This window comes from Brachyhypopomus gauderio, chromosome 10 (assembly GCF_052324685.1).
Source record: "Brachyhypopomus gauderio isolate BG-103 chromosome 10, BGAUD_0.2, whole genome shotgun sequence".
Taxonomy (NCBI): domain Eukaryota; kingdom Metazoa; phylum Chordata; class Actinopteri; order Gymnotiformes; family Hypopomidae; genus Brachyhypopomus; species Brachyhypopomus gauderio.
This window is the reverse complement of record NC_135220.1, coordinates 3,485,822-3,507,057: the sequence shown is the minus strand read 5'-3', so window position 1 is coordinate 3,507,057 and position 21,236 is coordinate 3,485,822. Positions and strand designations below refer to the sequence as shown.

General features: G+C 48.6%; 1 protein-coding gene across 6 annotated transcripts in view; it reads left to right on the top strand.

The window, feature by feature from the left end:
* The window catches only part of iqsec1a (IQ motif and Sec7 domain ArfGEF 1a), an 89,269-nt gene that overhangs the window by 24,295 nt on the left and 43,738 nt on the right, over positions 1-21,236 (top strand). The window contains exons 4-5 of one of the 6 annotated variants that reach the window (XM_077018779.1): positions 5,928-6,014; positions 9,120-10,473. The exons of 2 other annotated variants lie outside the window; for them this stretch is intronic. In XM_077018779.1, coding sequence (XP_076874894.1) covers positions 5,928-6,014; positions 9,120-9,183 — 151 coding nt within the window. In that variant the 3' untranslated portion in view covers positions 9,184-10,473. Of the gene's footprint in view, positions 1-3,820; positions 4,000-5,927; positions 6,015-9,119; positions 10,474-14,983; positions 15,122-17,822; positions 18,436-21,236 lie in introns of those variants that run through there. 3 more of the 6 variants (XM_077018772.1, XM_077018776.1, XM_077018777.1) reach the window with 3 other exon arrangements.

The following is a 21,236-nucleotide window of genomic DNA, read 5'->3' as shown; positions in this document are numbered from 1 at the left end:
GCCTCTTTTAATTCCAGGACGAAACATGAGAGAACGTGAAGACGTTAAGATTGGGCGTTTTGGAAATAAACAACCATTAAATAATGTGATGAAAAAGCGAATTATTTCGAGTATATGTATAAATATTTAACTTAATTAAGTTTAAGGTGCTGGGAAATATTGAAACGGACCTTTAAAGTGACGTGACGTACAAGTGTTTTAATTCCACCTTTTAAACGTGTATGAATCCTGCAAACATGACTTTGTTCATTAGTTACAAAATTCGAGAGGTGCACGACCTCGCGAATCGACAGCGCGCGAGACCCTCGCGCACGGGCGGAGCCACCGCGATTACGTCATTTTCGCCACTGATTTTAGTTTAGCTTTTTTTTTGTTAAAAAATGTGTTAAGTCTGATGCACTTTCTGCCATTCTCACTGCTGTGTGCTGAGTAGCTGAACCGGAGCGTAGTTGCGCATGCGCGGGTCAGTTTCTCCGCTGGCTTGCTTTTTACCGGTAATAAGCAAACGCACACGGTATGATAACCGTGCATTTTAATACCGTGGTATACCGTGAAACCGGTTACCGCTGCAACCCTACACACTGCACATGGTTACTCCCGGCCCCTAGAGGATGGGGGGTGGGGTGAGAGGTGGGGTTGTAGTGGAGGTGGGGGCGGGTGGGGTGCTGGTGGTGGTAACCGCTGGGAATAAAACACTGTGCTTTGCACTTCTACGTGTGGGCTTGTCCTTGGGCTGAACAGCGCTACAGAAGCGCTTGTTTGGCCATGCTGGCTTTTTCACTAGTGCGAGCTTAAAAAACGGGAGTTCAACAGGTAGGTTCGGGAGTAGGATGGGTTTGAAGTGCAGAACCTGTGTTGTGTCTGTAATATGATATTTATATATATATATTATACAGTAACAATCTGAGAAAATAAGGATTTGCATTACTGACGCATCTTGGATGGATGGATGGATATATATATATATCAGTGGGGAACCGTCAGGGCCCTCTACGCCCTCTCAGAGGGCCTAAAATATTCTTAAAGCATTATATATATAATTATCCAATTTTATTTTATCTACTTACAGTTTGACATTCGACATCTAAACAATTACAAAAATATAAGCAAATAAAATATTCACCCGTGTCTATTCAATCTGTGTTGGAAGGTGAGGGGTTGAGTGGAAGCCTGTGAGCCTGTGTCTCCCCCTATCAGGACTGTGATGCCCGCTGTTCGTTTACAGAGGGCCTGGCAGTTATAATTCAGCGCAATACCAGTTTCAAATGACAGCAAAATTGACCAATCATATCTTCTCTCTTAGTGGGCGGGCTTAACTGTATGATAATTTCCGCCCGCTGTGGCGACGCTAGCGACGCTGTCGTTAGCACCATCGCTAGCTAGTTTCGATTAATCCCTTTGACGTCCTCGTGCGCGTTGTTTACATATTCCGCTTCCGAGAACCACGGAGCTGTGAACCTTATTTTGTTTGGAAACTTATTTTGCTTAAGATGTTATCTAGTACAGATATTATTGTTTATTGCGTTTTTAAAGCTGTACTGTCGTCTCAGTTTTTCTTTATTTAGTTTATTAAGAAAGGAAAAAAAAATTTTCGGGGGGGGGGGGGGGGGGGGGGTAGCGGGCCCAGGTTTAAAGGTCACGGTTCGCTACTGATATATATATATATATATATATATATATATATATATATATATATATATATATATATATATATATATATATACTCTGAGGATATCATTTTGTTTAAACATATATATATATATATATATATATATGTGTGTGTGTGTGTGTGTGTGTGTGTGTGTGTGTGTGTGTGTGTGTTTAAACAAAATGATATCCTCAGAATTTGTAGCATGAAAGAAGCATCCAAGATGCGTCAGTAATGCAAATCCTTATTTTTTCAGATTGTTATTGTCTGATAAGCCAGTGGATGACGTATGTATCAGGATGGGAAATAAATTCAGCTTCAGTGAGTGTCCACTGCACTGTTCATACAGCAGGAGGCGCCAGAGGTGTCCAATCAGCTTCCACAAAAGCACAAGCTCAGCTCAGTTTAAGGCGGAGAGTCCAGCTGGTCTCAGGCCAGTGGCTGGTGAAACTTTGATGGGCCGGTAGCGAGCAGGGTGGGAACAGCTTTGATAGAGGCTGCAAGAATGTAGACTGCAGTCTGCTCATGACCTCCGTCTCCCACAATTCCACACTGTCTCCGTCTGATGTTTCACAGTCTGTTCCCATGTGCCTTAGTGCTTTTTAAGGGAAGCGCACATCCAGGTTTTTGTTACGTGCTTTTCCGTCTATTGTACAGTTATTTTTGTTTCAGTATATACTTCATGACTGTACAGCAAAGACCTGTATTGATGAGGATTTTGTAGTGTAATCTTTTTCCAGTGTGATGATTGAGTGCTTCAGGGTTGTTGAGTTCCTGGTCTTTTGGACTTGTGCTGTAGATTAAAGAAGACGGCTTTGTCTTGCATTGGTTTATTAAAGGTGTAGTCCAGAGCTGTGTACTGCATAGTTGTCCGTTGTCCAGGGAGGAAGGGCACACGAGACCTGATCCTGCTCGCGCTGGGCTCCAGGTGTGTGTGTGTGTGTGTGTGTGTGTGTGTGTGTGTGTGTGTGTGTGTGTGTGTGTGTGTGTGTGTGTGTGTGTGTGTGTGTGTGTGTGTGTGTGTGTGTGTGTGTGTGTGTGTGTGTGTGGGACAGAGAATGTGCACCACTTACTCTGGGTGGTACCAGAATAAAGCTCAAGGTCTTCGTGTGTGAGCAGCCGTACCTCAGAGCAGAGCGTTCATTAGGAGGTCAAAGAGGTCAAACTGCACCTTAACGCACAGACCTGCTTAACGAGCTCGTCGCCGTGCTGCAGCCACTTGGTCCCGCCCACGCTCCGCTCCATCGTGGGAATGACGGACAGAGTGGGCTCGGATGCTGAGACTCCGTGTGGTGTCTCACGCGCATGTATCGTATTACATGCCGTAGATGGCTGTGTGTGCTGTGGGGACGACCCCCCCCAGTGCAGTCCTGTCTCGCGGGTGGGGGGGATGTTGCTCCTGTTAATTCTCTCACCACCAAAATGTGTTTTTCATCCTCTGTGTCTGGTGAGCATGACGAACATCATGCAGCTCCCCAGGCAGAGGGCGTGACCTTTTACACGCTGCTTTTATTGGACTGTGATTGGGCAATTAACTGATGTTTCTCTATAAAAATTAGACACACAAGTGGCCTTGTATACATATATATTTTTTATATTTTTTCCATTTATTGCACATTTGGATGCATTTCCTGTTATCTGCATAATAAATATCTTTTATACCTGATCATTATAAAAATAATGATCTTGCTATTTTTCTTTCTTCCAGCATTATGTGGTGTGTTCCACCAGTAGGGTGCGCTCTTCCCCAGTGGCTCTTAATTGATGCCTTTGGTTTCAGCCCATTCAGCCCGTTTCTGCAAATGGAAGGTTGAGCCCTCCGTCTTGAGCCTCTCCTCCAGTTTCTATGGAGACCAATGAGCCAATCCCCTGCCTTGCCTGCAGACTGTACCATGGCATGCAGATGAGGGGTGTCTGTCTGAGCAGGCTGCAGATGTCTCGTGCATGGAGGAGGCCAAAGGTCATGACCCGTTGTGTTCCTGACTCGCGGTCGTGACGGGTACTGCCCGCGGCCGCCCTGTTAGCCCCGCCCGGGCGACCCACGCTGCCCAGGTGCGTCTGTGGTACGCGTGCCTCTCCGTCACCTGCCGTAGTCCCACCTGCAGTTGGAGCACGCCCATGTGAGTGTGTGTTGTGGCTCTTACATCACAGCGCATCATCCTATTGTGACATGCCTGAATGAAGCGGTGGAGTCTGTATGCCAGGGAGCACGCCACCACACACTCTCCACCCCTGCTCTTATACTACGGCTCACGCGTGCGCACACACATACACACACACACACACACGCGCACAGCCTCCAACAGCGTACCTGCACCTGGTCCTGCTATGGCGTTCAGACTCTCCAAAATGTGAGTACACGTTTGGCTGTGTGAGCGGCGGGGGGGGGCCGGGGTTGCCGTAGCTCGGCGCCGGAGAGCTCGTAGCTGCCCCTGCCTCCGTGGGTGACACGCCTGTGTTTGCTTTTCCTGGGCTGTGTGGCCAGTTAAACTCCTGAGACACCATTGGTTTTGTTAGGGCTTGGGACTGTCTGTCTGCGTGTGTGTGTGTGTGTGTTTTGCGCACATGCGCATATGATTCTCCTCTCATGTGTCTGTAAACAAGAATATTCCGCAGGGAGGTTGACATGTGAGCGCTCTGTGCACGAAAGATCTCCTCAGAGCAGGCGCTAGGTTCTCCTCTGGGGCTCTGGGGCTTCCAGGATGGAGGTGGTGGAGATCTGACATGATGAGTCCATCAGAGCCCGACATGTGAATCACGCATCCGCAGTTGCTGGCCATTACGCAACACACGAGAAGCTTGTGTGTGTGTATGTGTGTGCGTGTGTGTGCGTGTGTGCGCGCAGGGTTTGTTGCCTCCTGAAAGCTCTCCGCGCGTCTCCTTATTCATTCCTCCTTCAGCTGTTCTTTGTGAGTTCTGCGTCTCCAGATGGTGGCGCTGGTGATACCCTTCAGCCCTCCTCAAGGTCTGAGAACAGCTGTCAGTCCTGTTACGTAAATAGGATGTAGCCGCAGCTTCTCCCTCACCCGTCTCGGGACCCACGGCCCGGTTCTGCCCCGGTTAGCGGTACCAGCTTCGTTGGCAGCCGTGCGGGCTCTGTTATTGCAGCGGGACAACCCCTGAAACTCCTGGGTTTCCTAGCCCCCATGCCTGTGTTTGCATCACATCTAGCCCGGTTCTTCTCAAACCCGGTCTTTGCGGGCCGGGCTCAGACGGCGTTCCTCTCATGAAGACAACAGTGCTGCTTTCTGCTACTCACAAGTACCTCACGCTTCACTTCAAAAGCGTGGACGCTTAATATGAATCCTTCTGCTCTTTGGTCTTGGCAGCTTGTCTGTTTGTGTGTTCAAACCCTTCCTCTCTGTCCATTAATACACGCCTGCCGTTGTACACTAAAGCTTGAGTGGGTGCACTGCACCACCATCTAACCACAGACACCAGGAGAGCTGGAGTGTGTAGAGCGTGTATTCTGCTCCCAAGGTGACTGTGACCCGAGTCTGAGGTTGCAGGACTCACCCCATCATTGTGAACTCACTTCCTCCTCTGCGTCTGCCTCTGGTGTTTTACGTATTGACTGCACAATATGGAAGAGGATAAGCAGAGGAGTGATTGTCTCGGAGCCTGTAGAGTACGTTAGGATTACATACACACTCTTGGAGCAGTCACCGTAACTGGGCATTAATTGCTGTTTGAATTTTAATATGGGCGCTTTGGGCTTTATAAACTGTGGTATGTGGTACTGTATGTGCTTGTGTGTGTGAGCGTGCGTTTGGGCACGTGTGGGGGTGTGTGTGTGGGTGTGCATCTACACGTCATGCAGCATACTGGTGCAGAGTGTCAGATTGACAGACTGTGATGAGACACAGCAGGTCCATAAGCCTCCCGTCCCCCCCGTCCCCGTCCCCCCGTCCACATTCCTCCCAAACGTTAAACGTCAGCATTTCAGGCTTCACGTCCGGCATGACGCATCAGCTCGGTTCTGTTCTGCAGCATGTGCAGCTCACCCAGTCGTTCCGTGCCGGATGCATGATGTTTTGGAAGCTGTGCGTCCATCTTTGATCTTGAACACGACTCCTCACGGCCAAAACGCATTTCCATTTTGTTACTGTCAAAAATGCATTTCAAATCGTCTTCCCCTCCTGACTCACTGAAGCGTTTGCTAACCTCAGCTTCCCGGCTGCTGGTGCCAGTGGGCCGCTGAAGTGCACGGCGCTAGTGCACGGCGCTAGTGCACGGCCGGCACCAGCCGTCTCACTCTGTGTTTCTCCTTGTGTCACAGGTCTGTAGACACTTTGCACCAGTATTGCTGCCCTGCTCCGTTGTACAGTAAGCAGCTAGCGGTGCCTGCCCCTGTCACAGAGTGCAGGTAAGGAGGCCCCCCCTCCCCGTCCTGCCCCAGACCCGCTAGACTGGAGCAGCAGGACTAGCGTCTGCTCAACCAGCACAGATCCCGCATTTTATTAACACGCTAGCTGATGCTGACGTAACAGTTGCAGTTTGCATGATGGCGTACTAACCAGCACCAGTCAGCATGATGGCCCACTAACCTCCAACATTCAACTCTAATAGCAGCAATTTTGATCTTTCAGCATCTTTGGGTAATGTGTGTGTGTGTGTGTGTGTGTGTGTGTGTGTGTGTGTGTGTGTGTGTGTGTGTGTGTGTGTGTGTGTGTGTGTGTGTGTGTGTGTGTGTGTGTGTGTGTGTGTGTGTGTGTGTGTGTGTGTGTGTGTGTGTGTGTGTGTGTGTGTGTGTGTGTGTGTGTGTGTGTGTGTGCGTGCGTGCGTGCGTGCGTGCGTGCGTGCGTGCGTGCGTGCGTGCGTGCACACGCGCATTGTTTGTTTAAATGTAGCCACTACTGAGAAGTTTAAAGCAAACATTGAATTGAAACTTTCCTTTTCTTGTTTATTTTCTCTGCATGATTAGGGAGTGTTTATGAGGTATTTTTCTTTCAAAGGTAATTCCAGTCAGAACACCATTACTTTTAGTGGCTTTTTTTTGTATTGTGTTTTCATTTCATGTAAAATCATTGTGTCACAGTTGTAATAACGTGTTTGTGCACCGATACATGATTGTGTCATTTGCCGCAGGTTCATAGTCCCCATCATCTCCGTCAGTCATCGCTACCTTTCCTGTGTCGGTGTGCACGTGTGAAACGCACTGCTAACATTCGTATTAAGTCATAGCAAAAGTTGATTACCGTAATGTGTTTTCTATTCGCATTATTTGGGCTACTTCCAGTGTAAGCGCCGCCATATTGAATGATGACATCATCTTTTCCATATATTCTTTTTCATTTCACATTTTGATTAGATGTTGAAACACACGACTGGTTCTGTGTAGTGTCTCTTCATTTGACCTTGAGCTACCACATCACTCTGTATTTACTTTACACACACTCACACTTTATTACTTACTTACTATATACATACTCACATACTTTATTACTTATTTACTTTATACAGACTCACATACTTTATTACTTATTTACTTCACTGTAGCTTTACTGCCAGAATCTGTAGAATTTTTTTTAGAAAACTATATTTGCTGAAAATTGCTTTTCTAAAAAACCTAAAACAAACATCTCAAAACCTTTAATTTCAGCAAACCCTAAAGAGACAGTAAATGTAGACTGCCTTCACCAACCCTTTGAGGATGCAGATTAATAGCTGAATGAGGCATTGCTCAGAGCCTCAGGCTTACTGACCCCATAAAACTGCCCTATACCCTGCCTTAGTCCTCTCATTAGTACGGCAGTAATATGGAGCTGGCGTTCAGCTAGCACTGACCCGCCCAGAGTCCTGCTGCTGGGCCCCTGTCATCGCTTTTCCACAGAGTCCACAGTCAGCCCCGTCGACAGGGGGGGACAACCGGGTCTGTTGTCCCGGGCCCCAGGGCCAGGGGGGCCCATCAAAGAGCCCAGCAATTTATTTTTTATTTAAAGTCTATAATTTTTAAATAATCTTGAAATCTTTCATTAATATAAAATTCTGTACTCAAAATAAACTCAATGGCTAAAATATATATGTTTTTTAACCTATCTGCATATTTTCCATTAAGTGCATACACCCCCGCATCCCACTGGAAAATGGTTTGATCCAGCACCGACCGTAACCGGCTGGTACCCCCACAACTTCGGGAAATACAGTGGTGGATAGTTAAAGTAAATACAGAAATCTGGAGCGCAGAAAAGAAAGGAAAACATTTACCTGACGAATTTTAATGTTGCATTGTGTTCCAGGTTTGAAAGGTGTTGGAATTTAGGCTAAAGTACTTGAAAATGCTTGAAAGTAACTACTTCGTTTCACAACAAATAGCTGTCTGACTGAACAGTTCTCGTGAAGACGTTAAGATTGGGCGTTTTGAAAATAAACAACCATTAAATAATGTGATAAAAAGCGAATTATTTCGAGTATATGCGCGTCAAGTATATAACCAGTCAGCTGTCAGAAACAGCTTTGATGTGTGGCTATATTATATACTATATGACCTAACAGAAGGATTGTCAAATGACGAAATTCAAATGACGTGCGCCGGGGGGAGGGGGGGGGCACATTAAACTTTCTTGTCCCGGGCCCTAGCAAGACTGTCAACGGGCCTGCCCACAGTGATGAGTTGGAGTTGCAGTGAGGTGATTGACATGGTGATTCATGTCACCCTTCGCTCATCTTACAGACTCTCTGCGTACTGACTGTCCCCCTACCTTGGCCCCGCCCACTGCCCCCGCCCACTGACACAGCCTCGCAGATGGAAGACACCCCCCCCCCCCCCCCCCCGCCCCTCTCTGTCCACCAGATCTTTTCCGTTCGCTGTCGAGTGAGAAACAGAAAAGGACAATCTGGCAGGATGTCTGAAAGGTCCCTGCTAATCCAACACGGGAGCAGTAGAACTCGGCTTCATCGCGCGGGTCCACCTGCTCGGGTGACTCGCCCAGCAAACCATCACAGTCAACTGATGGCACAGGCGTGGCATTTTCAAAATATTAGCCTCTAATCTAAATCTAAGCAGTGATGAATTGCTCAATTTCATACAGGAACCGGCATGTGAACAGTCTGCACCAGAACTCTTTGTTCCACACAGTTTCCAATATATTTTGGTCCCCGTGTGTGGCGACGGCCTCTGTGAACAGATTGCAATGCAGCGCGGTCACACAGGAAGTGCATCATATCTGAAACCTCCAGTTTCTTCATAAATCACTCCTCCCTCACCTCATCTTTACCATGACATGTTGAAACTGGAATTACAGAGGCTGTTATGTGCCTGTTATGTCCATCATGTCACCACTTATTTAGTGTTTATTTTGTCATGGGCCAAACGTGCTTTTCTGCTCGATCGTGAAGAAGGGTGTACCAGCCTGTGAGCGTGTGGTGCGAGTGCATGGGCATGCGCGCGTGTGTGTGTGTGTGTGTGTGTGTGTGAGTCCTGACGGTGAGCTGCCACGCATGTTCTCTATCCATCTGCCTCTCTCACCAGGGAAGATAATGGCCTCCACCAGTTCTGTTGCCCGCCCTCGGGAAACAGCAGCCCCTCAAGATAGTGGAGCCAGAGACGAGCGCAGAGATCTCCACCCAGCCTCCACCCAGCTTCCTCCACACCCCCACCCGCCCCTCCTCAGCTCTCTCGGAGCGCCTCGCCCCCCCGTGTGCACGCGTAGTCTGCGTATGGGAGGGAGCCGTCTTGGAGCTGGCCAAGATGGAGAACTCTCCCCCCTGTAGGATCCCGTCTCCGTGTGCCCCCACCCGCCGTCTCCTTATACGCACTGAGATGGACCCGACGCCGATTGTCCTGTATGTGCGGACGGGGAATAAGATCAGATGTGTATTTTGTACAGGCAGACAATTCACAGGACACTAGTTAACACTAGAAGTCCCAGAGAAGGGTCTTTCAACACTTCTACTATCGGAACCCAGAGAAGGGTCGAAAGAACTGAAGGATTTTAGCTAACACCCTATTATCAGCTGTAAGCAGGCACTTTTGTTCTGTAAATAAGGCCATTACTGGCGCACCACAGGAGGGGGCATGCTTCAGCTCACAACTAATTGTTGTTTTTCATTGAGTTTGGCCATTTAGTTTCTAGTTAGTTCTATTCAGTTTATTGTATTTTATAATATAAAGGTTATATATATTGTATTTAGTTTAGTTTTATCTGAGCAACAAAGCACAAACAATAAATTATTTTTTTATATTTTAAATAGAAAATTAGAAATTTTATAGCCAGGTACATGTGAGTAATGACCAGAAGCATTTGTGTCTAAGTCAGGAGGACTGAAATTTCAGCATGAGAAACATACAAAAGAACAACTGTTATGTTTCCATGCTTTTTTATGTTCCATGCTTTTTATTATTGCCATAAAATTATACAAAAAATACAAGGAATAAAACAATTCCACACATATTTACAATAGGCTGCAGTGCAGGGCTGTGTGTGTGTGTGTGTGTGTGTGTGTGTGTGAGTGGCATGTCCTTCTTGTGTGACTAGCACTTTAGCAGTCACTCAGCAGTCTGTCAGAACATGCCTGGCACTGCCAGGGTATCTCCCTGGTACATTTGCCACACGTGTATCTGTAGCAGTCCACACATCTCACATTTGCACAATTGTTCATGAGTGTTCTCATCAGAGCATTCACATACAACTATCTACCCAGTTTGCCAGTCCCTCGACAGTCCCTCGACGAATAATGCACGTTTTCATGATAACAATTAATATTATTGCCGCTGTAGTTATAAATGTTGGCTTGTGTTTAATTGTATATCCTTACCTGACATCACTGGCATGTTTCCATAAAATGTAATAAAATGCAAATAAAAGTTGTATTTTTAACATGTCTATTATGTTGAATAGTCTTACTTGTTAGTGGTCATTTAAAATCTACATTGACCAAAACTTCGAATTAGGTCGCCCGCTAAATAATCGTTGCAGTGCGTTTTTTCTTAACAAAGTCGTCCTTGATTTGGCTGCTGTTATTGTTGTGTGCCACAAGGGGGAGCAGCGCGATAACGCAGGCAATGTGCCAGTGTGAGGATGCAGGCTGGGAATATCAGCGCGCGCGCGTGTGTGTGTGCGCGTGTGCGTGCACTGCTGTGGTGCTGGAGGCCAGTGTAGAGGTGCATATCTGATCTTCAGCAGCAACCAAAACCGTATGGGAATTTGATTTGTTTAGCAAGAAGTCTGTCTGTGTGTCTGTCTGTCTGTGTCTCTCTCTCTCTCGCTCTCTCTCTCTCTCTCTCTCTCTCTCTCTCTCTCTCTCTCACTAGCTATTGCTCTTTTTTCTGTCGTAATTTTCCATGGTATAGCTTGAAAGTGAGGGTGTGTGTGTGTGCGTGTGCACGCAGAGGAATGCAAAGTTATTTGGAAAAATATCCAGGCCTTGGAAAAAAGAATCAAGTGTGTATGAAGTGTTGTGAGGTGAAGAGGTGAAGGCTTATGAAACGAGCGTGAGTTGGATAATGCTGCTGTTTCTACAGTGCTAGGAGTGACATTGGGAATGATCTTTAACTTCTGTACTGTGTCCACAACTCCAGGCGTGTAATCCAGTGTTCTTAAACAAAACACAACATGTCCATCCATCCCTCAAACTTCACAGTTGTTTTGGAACAATTTAACTTCTGTGCTTTGCATGGGTTTTCATGTGAGCTATTTATTTAAATGAGATAATCATTGCAGATTTGAAAAATGAAGTGAAATGGATCTCTTTGGTGTACTCTGCAGCTTGGAGCCATTTTGTCTTGTTTTGTTCATGTTGTCTTTGAGATCAAGGCTGCAGTCACTCGTTCTTTAAAGCTACAAGACTTGACACAGACAAGGCAGGAAGGTCTGGCATCTCTGTGAACTTTGACCTCAGAAAGCACTGGGCTTCCGCTTGTCTTTTGGTACCAAAATTATTTCAGCGTGCAAAAGATGTACAAACTGAATCACATCAGAGTTCCTTCCCAGAGCTCAGCAGTAGAGGTGACCTTTAACCTCAGAGAACCTTCCCAGAGCTCAGTACTAGTGGTGACCTTTAACCAGCGCACACAAGGTGTGCTACTGTGGAACAAATATGTCCCAGAAATGAAATGCTCATGCCTACATATGGGTCAAAATATCACACTGAGCTTGTGATATTTCACCCAGAGGTACAAATGAAAGACGGATCTAACGTGTTGCCCACACACCTACACGCTGCCCTACCTGTCTCTCCCAGAGCCTAGCTGAACTCTGACCCCCTCCTCCTCCCCACCAACCATCTTGCATTTTCTCTCTGTATATAGAGAGCAGGGCATGTACATGAATGTGTAGTAGGAATTAAATGTGTTAGAAACACCCGTCAAGGTATCAGTGGACCCAGGGAGTGCCAGGAAAACCCCAACCGTTACTCCCCCCCGTCGTTACTACACCTCTGACTGGACCTGTGACGCCAAACAGGACGAGTTTGTGCCAAATTCTGACCCTCCCATTAGTGTGGCCCGGCAGAGTACGAGATTCAACTGTCTGGCTTATATTTTACGTTGCGCAGTGATCCAGTTTTGTCCAGTGGAGATTTGCCTCTTTGTTTCTCTTGGACAGTAATGGCGCACAGACTGGCTCTCTGCTGTTGTAGCACATCCACGCCAAGGAAGGACGAGCTGGGCTTTCAGAGAGCTGAAGCACCGGTGTTGAGGACCGCTTCTCGCTGTCCTCCTCTGACCGCCGGGTCACCTTTCCCTGGACGTGTTTTGATCGCTGTACTCGTGGGACTAGGATGAGCCCCGCTACGTTGGCAGGTTTGGAAATGCCGACGTTTGCTCGTCCTGCACAGACGACCATATGACTCGAAGACCTCTTGATTTTCCCACTGTAATGTGGAAACTGTAGGCCGTTTTTTATGATTATGTTTGTAACTGGTGTTCGTAAGACTCATCCTGAAGGGACCTGAAGACTTTCTCAGGGATGGTGGTCGTCCAGCTGCGTCTTAAACTGTGCCGTGCTGATCAGTTTGTAGGCCTCGTCTCTCCTACCAGTCTGCGACGGTCCCTCTGGATAGTCCCCAATCATCTCTGTTCAAAGCTAAGTAAGGATGAACATTCCCCACAGTGAAAACCGCTGCAGGCTTTTAGTGTGTTTAGACAACTCATCAGTCTACAGTTCTATCAGTCCTCACTTCCGTCAGTCCTCACTTCCGTCAGTCTACAGTTTCGTCAGTCTACAGTTCCGTCAGTCTACAGTTCCGTCAGTCTACAGTTCCGTCAGTCTACAGTTTCGTCAGTCTACAGTTCCGTCAGTCTAAAGGCTTTGTTTTGAACAAAACGTTTTGTTCGTTACACAACTTGGTGCTGATTGTTACATAATTGCTCTATACAAACTACATCTGTTGCACTGCGGTGCACCCGTAAAGAACAACTCCAACCAAAAGTGCTGATGTTGCAAATGAACAAATCAATGAAATGATAATGTAATGCAGCACTATGCAAATGAGGTTGCTTTCCGTTAACATTCAGTCCAAGCCGCAGGTTTGTGTGCATGTTTTCAGCGGCTTCCTGATCTCGGCGTGCCGTTTCAGATCGCTTGTAGTTATCTACTGGTTTTATTGTGTTTTCAATTTTACGCGAGAGTGTCCTCTCACAAAGCAGCACAGCCAGCAAACAGCTTGAGTTAAAGTGCCTTGTTGAAGTGACTCACACCATTAGTGCTTAGCATGAAATTAGTATATACGAGTTACAACGTTGAACACCAATGGTGCTTCATCTGTATTTTGCCTAGAAATAGTTCTGCTGAAGTGAGGAACGCTAGTAGTGACTGAAATGCTTCTAAAGGAGTCATTGCTAATGGCACTGGGTAGGCGTTCATTCACCGTTTCCACTGCAAATGTATGTAAAATTTCAGAGAAATGTGAATGACTGATGACTGATTCACTAAATGAACTAAAATTCACAAATGGCAGTGAGTCTCCTTAATCACTGCCATTTAGTATTAGAAACGGTCTGTATTTAAACAGATGTTTTAAAATGTTGACTTTATATTAAAATAATGCAGAATTTAATGTATTTCATAACGAACAGCTTAATCTCCTCAGACAACGTTAAAAGTAGGGTTCTCTGTACACATCTGAGCCGGTGCTTGTGTCGGGTTTGATTTATTTATTTGTTGAGTTTCTCCTCTGCTGATGGCTGCAGTAGTAAGGCTGAAGAATCGTTACAGGTCTGTGTGCAATAAACAGTAGCTCAGTGCTGGCCACGCCCACTCTTCTGCTGCCTCTCACGTGCCAGAATGATTGACGGCGTAGCCCACGTGATCGCAGGGTGTTGGTGAAGGGGGCGTGGCCAGTGAGTGAGGGTGCCGATCAGCCTGGCCGTCCTCGCCAATAGGAGGGAGGGCTGGAGAGGTGGGGTCTGGATAGAGGGTGGTGGTGCTGAATAAGGGTGGAGATTCGTCCTCTTGTGTGAAGGGCTTGTGGTGCTGCATGAACCTGCTGAATGCAGATGAATTTGGGGGGGTTGCTTCACTATTTCGTCACTGGCATTTGTTCTTCAACACTTCTGTGTTTAGCTGTAGTGGTCTGGCTTTCTGAACACTGCACACACCAACACCACCTGAAGGACTCATACCAATAGCAAAACCTCTTATTGTCCAGGCTCGGGTGCATTCATCGTTCTACAGGGCTGCTTAATGAGTCCATCACCACTGTAGGAGGTTTGGCATGCGGTGAAACCTCTACTCTCTCTCCAGTCCCAATGACATCATTGTACAGAAGATGCAGGGGATCCCCCCCCACAGTAAAACACAGCCTGACCAATCAGCTGCTGTCAGGCAATCCTCTGCGAGTTCAGTAGTGATGGTGTTGCCTGGCAACCCGCACTCGTACATATATATGCGCTCATCTCTCGGTGGATGGCTGCAGTGGAGGAAGCGTGCGAGAGATACAGGAGACCTGCACATCTGCAGTCCCAGCGGGCCGGACCTCCTCCCGCGTGCCTCTGCAGCTCTCTCCTGGTGCAGCCCGCGCTAGGTGTAGTGGGTCAGAAGGCGGAGCTCCCCAGCACCCAGGCGTGGATCCCAGCCGCGCCCGGCACCGACCCGCATGGCCAGCGGCTGAAGTTCCTGGACTTTGTGCCCGCAGGTGGAGCCGCAGGGAGGCACAGCCCGGCCGTCGTGGTCCAGAGTCGCGGGACCTGACCTTGACTCTCCCAGCCCACCACCAGGAACACTGGTGGTCCCGGGACGGACCCAGCAATGACTCGGACACGGTTCTGAATCTGTCCAGCAGGGCGGGGAGGGGGGGGGGGGGGGGTTGGTGCAACAGGGTCAGCAGGGTCTCTGCGTACGGGATGAACATTCCGGGTACGATGCAGTCTGGCCGGCCGGTTCCGTGACTCGCGTGGCCTGCGTTCTGTGCTGCCCTGGCGGATCGGCGTGTGGAGACCCGACCCGAGAGCGTGAGGATGTCCCGGTTGAAAGCTCTGTGTGTAGATTATTGGCAGTTCCTCTGCCTGCAGCCACCCATTGGGTTCTTCAGAAGGTAAGAAAAGTGGCATCATCGATCTGCATTTCACAGCACTCTGCCCAACGCGTCCTCTTCGCCTGCCGTTCAGCATTTCAGCCGAGCTCAGGATGGCTTGTACTTCCTCACAGTCTCCGATCGGGCAGGACCTCTGGAGTTAGCAGTCAATTATCTGTTAATTACATTTCCTGACCATTTTAAGGGCAGAGAGAGCTACTGTACAGTTATGACTCCATGAGACTCCATAACTCATTTAAACAGATTTTCATCAAACTACTTTCAACAATTTTGTATTGTGGCTCAGCTGAAAAAAACATGAGAGTTGAGCTGATGATTAAGTGGTGCTGAATTATTCATCAAAATTTCTGAACAAGCATTTGAATGGCACAGTTGTCCCTCCATCTCACCTGTCTCCTCCATCTCACCTGTCTCCTGCAGCTCACCTGTCTCCTCCATCTCACCTGTCTCCTCCATCTCACCTGTCTCCTCCATCTCACCTGTCCCTCCATCTCACCTGTCCCTCCATCTCACCTGTCCCTCCATCTCACCTGTCTCCTCCATCTCACCTGTCTCCTCCATCTCACCTGTCCCTCCATCTCACCTGTCCCTCCATCTCACCTGTCTCCTCCATCTCACCTGTCTCCTCCATCTCACCTGTCTCCTCCATCTCACCTGTCTCCTCCAGCTCACCTGTCCCCTCCATCTCACCTGTCCCCTCCATCTCACCTGTCCCCTCCATCTCACCTGTCCCTCCATCTCACCTGTCTCCTCCATCTCACCTGTCTCCTCCATCTCACCTGTCTCCTCCATCTCACCTGTCCCTCCATCTCACCTGTCTCCTCCATCTCACCTGTCCCTCCATCTCACCTGTCCCTCCATCTCACCTGTCTCCTCCATCTCACCTGTCTCCTCCATCTCACCTGTCCCTCCATCTCACCTGTCTCCTCCATCTCACCTGTCTCCTCCATCTCACCTGTCTCCTCCAGCTCACCTGTCTCCTCCAGCTCACCTGTCCCCTCCATCTCACCTGTCCCCTCCATCTCACCTGTCCCCTCCATCTCACCTGTCTCCTCCATCTCACCTGTCTCCTCCAGCTCACCTGTCCCCTCCATCTCACCTGTCCCCTCCATCTCACCTGTCCCCTCCATCTCACCTGTCTCCTCCATCTCACCTGTCTCCTCCAGCTCACCTGTCTCCTCCAGCTCACCTGTCCCCTCCATCTCACCTGTCCCCTCCATCTCACCTGTCCCCTCCATCTCACCTGTCCCCTCCAGCTCACCTGTCTCCTCCAGCTCACCTGTCTCCTCCAGCTCACCTGTCCCCTCCAGTTTGCCTGTCCTCTGCAGCAGGACAAGCAGTGGGGATTTTGCTCTGTATGTCGTACATCTTCAGCTGACATTTTGATGTCTGATTAAATGAAAATGGTAGAGGGAAGATGTGCCATGTTCCTTTTGGGTTTGGCACTAATGTAAGCAAGAAGGGAGTCTGGGAGTGCAGACTGGGAGCACTGGTGTAAAGTGTGCACTGGGAGCACTGGTGTAAAGTGTGCACTGGGAGCACTGGTGTAAAGTGTGCACTGGGAGCACTGGTGTAAAGTGTGCACTGGGAGCACTGGTGTAAAGTGTGCACTGGGAGCACTGGTGTAAAGTGTGCACTGCTCTGGCTAGTCTGAACTCTGCTTCTCTGGACACATGATGTGCTCCCTGTGGAGATGGAGTTTGGAGTTTATTACATCTAATGATGGTACATTCTCAGAGCAGTTCAACTTGTTTATTTTTAATAATGTTGCCTTGCTTGGTGTCCTGCTTTGGGTGGACGGGGTAGGCGGGGTATATGGGTAAGACATGGTAGGCGAGGTATATGGGTGTAGGTGGGGTATATGGGTAAGATATGGTAGGTGGGGTAGATGGGTGTAGATGGCGTAGAAGTGTATACTGGGTGGCAAGGGTGCTGTGCTCTGGCATGCCTAGCAACCTGCCCTGATATTTGATATCCTATCTGCTGCGTTGTTTGCTTTCTTTAGCAGGATTCAAACCGAAAGAGAAAAAGGTTTCTGACTGACTAACAAGCACTAACAAGACTAACAGAGGTGAGGAGGTGGAGGAGGGGCTCACAACACATGGGGTTGGTGATGTGGTGATGTCTCCGTGCTGCGCTAGCAAAGGCGTCTGACTGAGCATCAAACGCTGGCCAGACGAGGTCCCAGTGGAGCTTCTCCTCACAGCGTGCTGGAATGTAAATAAAACCTTATCAAAAGCTCAGTGCGCATCGGCCACAGGACCTCAGGAAGCCCCCTACAAGTATGGGCCCTGAAATCACTGTTTCAAGTTTTAATCTCTGTTTACAGTTTGGGGTTAGCTAATCCAGATCATTGTCATTTTAACTGTTTGTGGGAGTAATGTAATCCAGGTGCTCAGTTGTAATCTGTCTTTTAATCTGTGCTCTCGACTAGCTTGCCCATACACCCCTGGTGTGTCCAGGTCTCCCAGACTGGGGTGCAGGCCTGTACAGTAGTGCCTCTACCATCACGGTGCGGTCCGAAAGGCCAGAAATCTGGACTTAACAGACTTGGAGCGCGACTCCAGGCGGGAACAATGACACACTTGTGGTTCTCTCCTTGGTAACCGAAAACGGATCCGTGCCGACCCGCCACGCCCCTGAGTCCAAAGCTCCCCTGCTGCTCTGAAGGAACGGGCCCGCTTGGACGCGGGCCTGCTTACAGTTGTTGTTGGAACACGCGGGTCATTTCTATGAGGGCTGGCCGAGCTCCATGGATCGAGGGAGGAGATTTCTGTCTTTCCTGTACACACATGCAGTGTTGGGAGTTGGGAGAAAAGGGGAAGCCAGAGACAGAACCAGCGTCCGTGGAAAGTCCCGCTCGAGTGGGCCCGTGCCGCCCAGGCTGGCCGCCGTACGCCTCCGGCCGCCGCAGTGGGTGCGGTCGACGCTAGCGGGGAAATGTGTTGGTGAGCTTGGAATCTTTGTGGCTGGCCCGGTCAACAGAAAACACACGGTGCGTCCGCTCCAGCGGGCTTAGGGCGAGTGACGACGGTAATGCATGTGGTTGCTGAACAGATTTTCAGTTTCTGTCTCGGGCCACGATGAAACCTGTGGGAAGCTCCATTTGCTGTGGAAGGCTAGAAGAGGAAGCTCACCTGTAGCTTGGGCGCACTCCCCCCAGACGAGCAGCACGGGGTTGAGTGTCTGGCTCAGCTGGCAGCCGCTTGCGAGCGCAGGCCGCGTTTTCCCTCGCTCTCCCGCGTGTCCTCCGGGGACGCCACAGCTCTGTGGGATGTGATGTGGAAGTATTGCCTCTCAGTCAGAACTGCAAGGTAAGAGACTCAACATCACCGCTGATTTTATTTTTTTTATGGATGCTGTGACACATCCACTTTTGAAAGGGGTTTTTTTTTTTTGTCTCTGTGTATAAATATCTCAATGAGCTGTTTAGGCTGTTTCTGCATGTCTGGAGCAGGTCTATGGGAGGTGCTCTGCTGAGAGAGGTGCTCTGCTCATGGAGGAAAACCCCTCATGGAGGTGCACTCCTGAGGAAGGTGCACTCCTGGGGAAGGTGCACTCCTGCTGATGGAGTGCTTCTACCATGTGCATCACTATTCTTGAGCTCCACCTGGCTGCAGCGTCTGCAGCTGAGCCGTTTTGGCGAGGCTTCCCGGCTGGGTCCCGGCTGGATCCTGGCTGGGTCCTGGCTGGGTCCCGGCTGGGTCCCGGCTGGGTCCCGGCTGGGTCCCGGCTGGGTCCCGGCTGGGTCCCCTCAGTTTCTTAATGCTTGTTTACTGTGCACCAGCGTGGTGACACTGGAGAACTCTAGAAACCTGATATGACCTCATGTCCATTTGAGGAAGGTGAATAATTAATTTCGTGCTTGAATGTCCACAGGGCTAGTGTTCAACTTGCCATTTACAGGCACAAAACGCACTTCTGTTTTCCGTAGTCCAAAGCAAGCTTTCGCAGCGCCATCAGCCAGGCCACTTCCTGCGTTTCTCCAACTTTACCTCAGAATTCTTTATCACAGGACTTCACCTCAGAAGCTGTGGCTTTCATCATGAGAAAAGCGATTCTGTTGCCGCCGTGAGTCTGATGCTGTCGTCTGTGTGTGGAGCCTGCCATGCCAAGATTGCAGCCATGGTGGGTCTGGCCACACTCCTGAGCTGAGGCCGGGGTGGTCCTCTTCCATCCGGTCCGGTCCGGCTTTTCTTCAGAAGATGTGGAGTCATTGTGAAGAAATGCTCAAGCAGTGAAGTAGTTCCACTTTGGTGAGTGGTGTGTTCAGTGTTGCTGTTTTCTCAGTATGGCTGTTTAATAATGCCTTCATAGCCGCTGTGGGAGACTGAATGGTCTGTATTGGTGTAACAAAGCTTTGTCTAACTCCTCTCTCAGATGAATAATAATTCATCTGTTGCTGAAATTTTCATGGCATCGCAGATGCAACCCAAGAATTTTATTGTCAAATTCGTAGCATTTATATAAACCCAGAATACTCCTGCTCTAGAGAAGGGCCACGGGCCACAGCCACATAGTCACGCATTCCCATTACAGTGAAATGGGGAAGTTATAAGGGGGAAAAAAGGAACAGGATCATAGATGTTGCTAGGCAACGTTTAAACGTGAAGTCCCTCTGACACCCAAAACTACTGTTCACATCTGTTGTGATCAAATCTACCAATCTGAATTGAAAAGTTTTTTTTTTTAGTTCATGGTCTTGTGAAATGATAATAGAGCGGGGTTTTCCTGAGGCCTTCCACAAAGTGCAGAGCAGCACACACTTCTGTTGCCATCACTGGACTCATGAATAATTAATGTGTGCTCTTATTTTGGAGGGGTGTAAGTGACATCACTCTGCGGTTCAGCTGCACGCCCGCCGGGTCTCCTGTGTAGTGGAGTCCTCACTCTTGCTCAGAATCACTGGTTTGTACTGGTTACTCGTCATTTGCTGGACTGGTGTCTCCAGACACGTCTTATAGATCATTCCCTTCCTTATTCCTAATCCACTGTAAAACCTTCAGAGCTTTTTTGGGTCGGTCCCAGTGAGATCTTCCTATGTATCTCTCTCTCTCTCTCTCTCTCTCTCTCTCTCTCTCTCTCAATTTCTCAGTCTATCTGTCTGTCCATCTGAACACCCCCCCCCCCACCCTCCTGCCCCATCTGGTTGGTCTCTCACTGGATTTATCTAACTTGGTCACTCATTCTGTGTTGATCTCTCTGTCTGTCTGTCTGGTTGGTTGGTCTCTTGCTGTGTATCTATATCTCAGTTACTCAGTTCTTCTCATGGTTGGGCAGTAGAGAACCATGCCAATGTCTATGACTTTAGGTCCTATCTGATCTCCAGAACACTAACAGTTTCCACAGCATAGCCAACTTTATGGATACCAAAGTTCAGTCAGAAAAACATTTTTTTTCATCTCTCTCTCTCTCTCTCTCTCTCTCTCTCTCTCTCTCTCGCCTTCCCTCCTTCCCTCTCTCCCTACTTCTCTCCCTTTCTCCCTCTCTCATTACCATGTGAGAAGAAGGGAAGGAGCCTGAATTGTGCATTCGTGTGTGTGTGTGTGTGTGTGTGTGTGTGTGTGTGTGTGTGAAATGTAATCCATCACGCTACCATTTAAAGATGGTCTCTGTGCTTTTGGGAAACCCTGCCCCATTTGGTACTTTGTCAGGAAGCGTGAAGGTGAGCATGCGCTGGTGAGTTTAGCAACAACAAACGTTTAGGCTGACCTAAAATACCCCAGAAGACCAAGCTACTACTGAAAGATTCTTTCAGTCATGAAGAGCTGTTGAATACATTAAGAACACTATTCAGGATGTACTCATCGTTATGTGAGGCCTGCATTATTGATGAGTGTACTCGTTAACCTGAGAAATGAAAGCTGCAAACCTCTGGTACTGAGAACACAGGAAGTGAAAGGTCAAGTTTCACTTGACCTGGATGAGAGGGAGAGAATGAAGAATGTGTGGAGACAAACAGGACGTCCTAGCAGTCCAAAGCATTCCAACATATCTGTGAATCAGTATCATCTCCATTTGAGTTCTTCCAGAACTCTGAGAATGGCACTTTGCTTCCCGACACTACCCGTCACCTGACCTCAGCCCCTCTGAGAACTCAGACGTCCTCTGCACA